This window comes from Ostrinia furnacalis, unplaced genomic scaffold, assembly GCF_004193835.3.
Source record: "Ostrinia furnacalis isolate ACB-3 unplaced genomic scaffold, ASM419383v2 OfSCF0111, whole genome shotgun sequence".
In the NCBI taxonomy this organism is placed as follows: domain Eukaryota; kingdom Metazoa; phylum Arthropoda; class Insecta; order Lepidoptera; family Crambidae; genus Ostrinia; species Ostrinia furnacalis.
The window spans coordinates 113,386-120,996 of record NW_021130350.1 but is presented as its reverse complement, the minus strand read 5'-3'; the positions used below and the strand labels follow the sequence as shown (position 1 = coordinate 120,996).

General features: G+C 38.2%; 1 protein-coding gene across 1 annotated transcript; it reads left to right on the top strand.

Annotated features, from left to right (window-relative positions):
• The first annotated feature begins 5,249 nt into the window (after positions 1-5,249).
• LOC114352204 (transcription factor Ouib) lies at positions 5,250-6,571 on the top strand. The gene has a single exon (XM_028303722.1). It carries the CDS (start codon positions 5,298-5,300, stop codon positions 6,549-6,551), a length of 1,254 nt encoding a protein of 417 aa, XP_028159523.1. The 5' UTR covers positions 5,250-5,297; the 3' UTR covers positions 6,552-6,571.
• The last annotated feature ends 1,040 nt before the right edge of the window (positions 6,572-7,611 follow it).

The window sequence follows — 7,611 nt, the reverse complement described above, 5'->3', positions numbered from 1 at the left end:
TACATTAAATTGAACCTGAAAAAGGCATCAAACAGATTTCTGATCACGCGATCAAATTGCATCTAATATCTGAGGGCTGAGTGTAAGTTTTTTCAAACGCACTCACTAGTGAGCGCGTCAAAAAATGACATTAAAATTAAATGTACAGCGCGCCTAGCGAGAAACTTTCAAAAACTAAAATTTTTATACATTTTTTAAACAACAAATGCAACTTCTGCGTCAACCCTATCTCTAGACCAGTCCTAGATTGCCGTCCAGTGAGCCAGTAATAATGACGGATCGGTTTTTAATAATTCGCCAACAAGACGGACCAGTTCCACCATAAGTTTAACTTTAAGCAGATTACGTCTTACCCTGTTTTGCGCAACGGCCGCTGCTATAATTATTTCTTAAAGTATGATTATCTGAGCCGCGGAAATGCTATAATACTTATGTAATTTCAAAAGAAACTGTCTTAGTACGCTGGTGAAAAATGTTGCAATATGGTGAATTGACGATCTGAAGGTCGCGAGAAGTGCCTGGATGCAGGCAGCGCATGACATCATCCTTGGGAATCCTTGAGGAGGCCTTTATCCAGCAGTGGACGTCATTTGGCTGAAACGATATGGCGCCGAAGAATAATCTCCTTCTGCTGTTTTCATTCATCCAAATGATATACAACATCAGGCCTCCCCAACCCGTCTGCCCAACGTGGGGAGTGTAGGCTAGATTCTCCATTTACCTCTGATTAGAAGTGAAGACTAAGTTTTATTTTTTATTTTTTATGCATATCAAGGCAGTTATTTGACCACAATCGCACCTGATGTTAAGTGGGATGCGGTCTAGGATGGTACATATCTGCCCTGTAAGTGCCTATTCACTCTCGCCTTGAAAAGGCCCGGATTATAGGTTTGCGGGAAAGACAGCAGCAGGCAACGAATTCCAGTCCCTAGCTGTTCGCATTATAAAAGAGTCATCGAAACGCTTAGTGCGAGCTGGTGGAATGTCAACAATATAGGGATGGTACGCTAACCTGCGTCTGGTTCCCCGATGATGGAAGGGGGCTGGTGGAATTAATTCATGTAATTCTTTCTCACATTCTCCGAAGTGTAGCCTGTAGAAAACCGAAGTAAATGCTATACGCTAATATCAGGCCTCCTCAACCCGTCTGGTCAACGTGAGGAGTGAAGGCCAAATCCTCTATTTGCTCTTTTAAATTATAGATGGTCGTACTCCTGCAGTGATGAATAAGTGACCTTCGAACCCCTCCTATGTGCTTCTGATTGTTTTCGTTGCGGGTCCAATGACAGTTTAACTTTCTCCCGGGACAAACTTGACCCTCACTGGTTGGGTTTTTATTGACGGTCAAGCTGTAGATCCTGTGTAGTTGCAGCGGTGGGAACGAGAGGTGGTAATAGACCCGTTTGAGGATGAATAAATCTCACTTCTTTCTAGTCTTTATTATTTGGGTGGATTGTGTTGATGAGCACCTTCATGCTGTATAACGTAGAGCTGGCTAGCTGGAACCGCTATGATAGAACTGTCATTTATATTCAAATGTGATGTTGTCTTTAGCTGTGTAATGGCTGTGCCGAACTCTCTATTGTAAATATTCTACGTGTGTTTTGATACCAATATATTTATTATGTTACTACCAACCACTGTGTTTATTGCTCTGTAGCGGACTTAATATATCNAAGCCGCGGGCGGAAAGCTAGTTACACAATAAAATGAGAAAAAAAATGTAACGCATAGTTCAGGCGGTGTTGCCGCAAGAGATGTTTTTTTTTTCAGTACTTTGAAAATAAACAAAAGGGTTATTAAAATTTCTTAGCGATTCCGAAAAACCTTATCGAAAGTTTCGAAAGTTGCCATTTCTTTCACGCAAAGCGAGACGCGCCACTCAGAGTGCCCAACGGGTCACAATGTCTGTGTTACTGGTTAACTAAATACTTCACTTTAGCGTGGCAAATGACAATGTTTCTAACCAAGTGTTACATCACCAAACGCCCACAATTCTCTATGAAAATGAATCAACAATGGTTTGTCAATTGTTTATTAATACCGACAAATTACCTCGAAAGCACTATAGCCGTATCAAATATTCAACATGGAACTCTCAATTACAAATCTGACCTTTCTAAAACACAGTAAACTATACGGTCTAATGCTAAAAGGCAGTTGTGGTGGAAACTACCGTTTTGCCCCGGGCAGAGCCGAGGGTCTTAACAGGGTACGATTTTGGCCCCTGACATAGAGCGAGTGTGAACAGTCAACACAATGAAAGTCAGACTACGCCCGTATTCACAAACGATGCTTGCTTAAGTGAAGTAGCTAATCGAACGCACAGCGTTGAATAGAGCTCCGTATTTGGTTCGTGTGTCACCCTGTGCGTCCACGCGCACTGCGAGACCTCATAGTACCTACCTAATATTTATTGTGAATCGCCCGTACCTGATCAGTTTTTAATAGCAAAACAGCGGTCTCGTGAAAGTGTCAGTGATCGATCACATAGGCGCGTCCTTAAACTTTTATTTCTATTTCTCATACTGTAAAAGTATGTCTTAATAGATTAACGTTGTTTTATTTTGCTGCCATACTGTGCCTAAACACATTACAAGTAGATTTTTATTTGTGAAGTTAATTTAATTGAATCCGCAAGTCTAACCGGTTAGGTAACCAACACAACATGTCAATTTCGATCAGAGCCCCGATTACGGTAATTTTTAACGTCAACAATCCAGACACGCTTCTCGATTCTGCGATACGATTGGTCGTTCAACAGCGTAGGTACGTCAGCTGTTTTGACCAATAGTCCAGTCATTACGTACATTCAAAAAAGAAAATGAATTTGCGCTTCTAATTTTTTAATATGTTGTAGGGGATACCTAGAAAAGCTTAACTTGAGATTGTCGACCAAGCTTTCCTAGGAGCTTTCGCCGCCATGTTGAAAAAAGGGGTAAAATTTGTTTTTCGGCAATAACTCGGCTATCCGATGAGACTCGAAAATTTTTGTAGGACACTTTTTGTAGCTTTCTTTGTGCTCTACAATAACGCCCGAACCATTTTTAGCGTATCATGCATCGTTATCGAGATATCGATCGATAAAGTCAAAAATTTTGGACATAAATTATTTCGGAATAATTAACACCTTCGCTGCCAGCCTAAAAATGGCACTGTTCCGTTCGGGCCATGGGGGACAATGATGGGCGACACTTTAACTTTCCGTTCGGGCCGCGTCGGACAATGATGACCGCGAGTCAGACCTATGTTTAAACCTCTGTATTGAGCCGATGGACAGCATTTCTTCAATAATTCTCTTATAAGCTGACCCGCGCGGCTCCCAAGATTAGTGTACGTCACTTGGTTCTCAGGTAAAGCTCGGACTTAGAAAAAAAAAATGTGGATAACGGTAGCGCAATGAAACATGGTAATTATACAATGCATTTTTGCAAATTTATCAACTTTTTAGCAAGATAATAACGGTTTATTAATTAAAACATATCGTTTACTTATTTTATATAATTTATAATATGCAGGACAATAAAAAAAATCACTTTCATTGTTGAACAACCACTTTGTATGAAGGGTTGGTACAGGTACTAAGTTCTTTGTACAGCTACAAAACTTATGCCATTTAAAACCTTATTAGTGGCATAAATTATTGTACTTATTAGATGCTTACACCTAGCAGGATTGTCGAGAAAAATAGATTTGTTTAATGTATGAAAAAATTGTGTCCAAAATTTTTGACTTTATCGATCGATATCTCGATAACGATGCATGATACGCTAAAAATGGTTCGGGCGTTATTGTAGAGCACAAAGAAAGCTACAAAAAGTGTCCTACAAAAATTTTCGAATCTCATCGGATAGCCGAGTTATTGCCGAAAAACAAATTTTAAGCGTTTTCCAAGATGGCGGCGAAAGCTCCTAGGAAAGCTTGGTCGACAATCTCAAGTTAAGCTTTTCTAGGTATCCCCTACAACATATTAAAAAATTAGAAGCGCAAATTCATTTTCTTTTATTTGCCTTTTTTTCGGACGAAATGACTGGACTACAATCGTATCGCAGAATCAGAAACGCGTCTGGATTGTAGACGTTAAAAGTTACCGTACTTAATCGGGGCTCAGGTAGGTACTTACCTACAACGAGGTAGTAAAAATATTCTGTAATGTCGCCTTCAGATTTATTTTGTTAGGAAGCGCTACAGTGGCGCCACTGTGACGCGCTTGCCACACTACTATGTACTTACTAGTTTTCAGCGCAGTTGCTTTCTCAAGTCTCTAATTTGAAGACGCCAAGGTTCCCACGGACTCCCAGCATTACCTATAGATGAACAACATCGAACCGTCCCACCCGTGACACTGAGAGGAGGGCGCCACCGTCAATACCAGATCACTGGTTCTGATTTTTGCCATGTGGAACGATGGTGGCGCCCTCTGTCAATGTGTTTGGTAAGACAATTCAGTGTAATTCATCTATACTACTTAGTTTACTAGTTTTCATAAAAAATGAAATACTAGAAGCGCAGTTCCTTCTTATTTAAAGTCGCTAAGTTTCGAATCACTCTGAATTTCATAGAGCCCGGGTGAACGTCATGACACTAAGGTAAAAAAAGGGTTGTCTGTTCTTTCACATTCTACGCCCATACTTAGGCCTAGCAAGAAACAGTTGACTTTGATATTTACGAGGGCAAAGGCGTAGGATGGCTCGGGCCGGCATTTCAATTGTTACTTCAGCTATTTGCAAACTTTTTTTGGGGTAAGGATGGTAAGTATCCGCTTTAGCGGCGAAGATATGGCTTTTTAAGTAGCGTAATGTGGATTGTAGACCTTTGGTTTTTGGGTACAGGAAATCCAAGGGAACAGGGTTTTTGCTACGTATTTTGAGATGTAAGTATGTACCTACTTATTATCAAAATAACTGAATTTGGCACAGATTTATTATCAATTAATATTAAAAATATCTCCAGTTACAGTGAATTAATAACGTCCATATTATTTGGTCCATTCGATTAATTAGATTTTTTTTCTTTGCCTGTACCAGGTTCTTAAACATAAACATTGAGAGGTATAACGCAATGCAAAGAAGGAACACTGTATTTAAAAAAAACTGAAGTTTTAAAATAACAAATTCTAATTTCTCAAAATCAGTCTTCTATATTTTTTTTTATACAAAAAAAACTTTAACACACAATGTCTTTGCTTAAAATCGTGTCGGACTTTCTTAAAAACCTGTTCTGTCAGTGTCAATGTCAAAGTCATTGTTTCTTGTTGCGAGGCGTAAAGTTTTTGTTTTTACGAAAAGAAAATTAAAATGAATTCGTACGATGTGTATTTTAATAGTATTTGCCGCGTTTGTTTATCATGCAAAAGCAATGAAAGTATGGTTTGTCTCATAAACAATAGCAACAGAGATGGGCTAAGTTATTACGGTAAAGCAGTTACGAAGTTCGCCAATGTTGTCATCAGTAGAAACGACGAATTACCGCATTATATGTGCCAAAGCTGCTTGCATTTGCTAACGCAGGCTATCAATTTTAAATTAAAGTGTGAATCAAGCGACAAAAACTTGTTGAACTTGTTTAAACAGCATAGGAAGACAAAATCTAACCTCAAGGAGATTGTGGTGAATTTTTCTTTGATTAAAGACAATTGCCCGCAAGCACTCAGTGATGTTACGTCGTCGAGTAGCAGTGAAGATGAATCTGTAGACATAAGCAACGTTAAAATAAAAAAACATGACTCCGATAGTGAAGAATCAAACAATGAAATTGACCACAACGAAGAACAAACTCAAGCGGAGCCCGATAGCGATAGTAGTGCTGATGAGGTCCTAGATCACTTAGAAAAATCGCTCCTAGGGTTGTCAAGTAGTGACTATAAGTTGTTAACAAAAAGTAGGAAGAGAACCCAGAAAAAAGCCAGCTTTAAAACCAAAAGAAATGTAATTAAGAAAAAAGTACAGCCAAAACAAGAGTCCAAAGCCAAAATCAAAGAAAATTATGTTTGCAAAGTTTGCAACAAAGAATTGGCTAATCCATCAACTTACAGATATCATATGCAACGACACACCGGTTTCAGTTACATCTGCGAGAGCTGTGGCAAAGGATTCCCTATACAAGCCGAACTAAATCGGCATCAAGTTAATATTCATGGAATCGGACCATCCTTGCAGTGTCCGCATTGCGCTTACAAAGCTCCCGAACAGTTCATGTTAACGGAACACATCCGTTTACACACTGGGGAACGTCCGTACACATGTGACAAGTGCGGTTTGACGTTCCGCAGACGAGCTATATGGAAGAAACATATGATTTATCATAAAGAAAAGACCGTACAGTGCCCACATTGTCCAAGGAAGTTTCATCGAGTTGCTGAAATGCAATCGCACTCGAACAGCGTTCATGAAAGGATGTATGTGTATTTGTGTCACAAGTGCGACACAAGTTATGCTAAGACGGAGACTGTTCGAAGACATTTGGTGGAGAAACATGGCATCCCACGGGAAATGCAAGGGAAAGTTATGAGAGTAAATAGAGGAAAAGGTGTAGGTTCTTCTGGACAATAAATAAATAATATTTTTACTCAGCACTGTTTTTCATTTTATTAACTTTTGAAAATAAAATATTATACACTCGCGAGCAAAAATATGGAATCACCCTATTTATTCCGAGCGATCATAAGAACTAAATGACTAATAGAAGATCAATAAAAATGGTACCATTTTAAAGATGATATTAAAAACTTAAAATTGATATCATAGGTACATACAATACATGGTCATTCAGTTCTTAAGACCGCTCGGAACACAAAGGGGTGATTCCATACTTTTGCTCCTAAGTATAGTTTGTAATTTATCCCAATATTGCTTTGATTTCAGAGAGCTATTAGATATTTTCAATTTAGTCCAAAGATGTTAATTAATTCATACCTAACTGGTAGAGATTGCCTTATGGCAATAAGTTCGCATTATGTAAGTACCAATTATTGATTTTTTATTCATGTTTAAATAAATAAATATTAGGTAATTATGAGTACATAGTTACCTAATAATATTTATAGTACCTAATCTTTGAGTGTGGTTAAAGCTTTTGTGTAATAGATTTTTAATTTAGTATTACCTACCTACTCATAATACATAGGACTTCACTAAAGAACTACGTGTCGCGAGACGCTCTAGGGGGTACCTATAGATTCTATTTATTTTTTAACTATTAACCTGATATTTTAGGTAAGGTATAGCTTAGTACCTAAGGTTATCTAATTTAAATAATTATTGTAAGTTTGTTATCTGATTTCAATTAAAAATTGGTTATAAACATCTTTAATTAATTTTATCAAAGGCCAATGTCGGCCGTTTGGTGGTACTAGTGGTTCAGAACGGACTATCATGCCGAGAGGTCCCGGGTTCGATCCCCGGCCAGGCAGAAATTGAAATGATGAATTTTAACTACGCATAATAAATGTATGTGCTTACCTATTTAAAAATTAGTTATTTAAGTAGTATATCCGTATACCATCACACAAGCATATTAGCTTGATTGCTTTTACTTATTCTTCAACCGTAACTTCACTAAAAATAAGTAAGTACCTAGTTAGGTACTGAATAAGTTGTACATCACAATCAA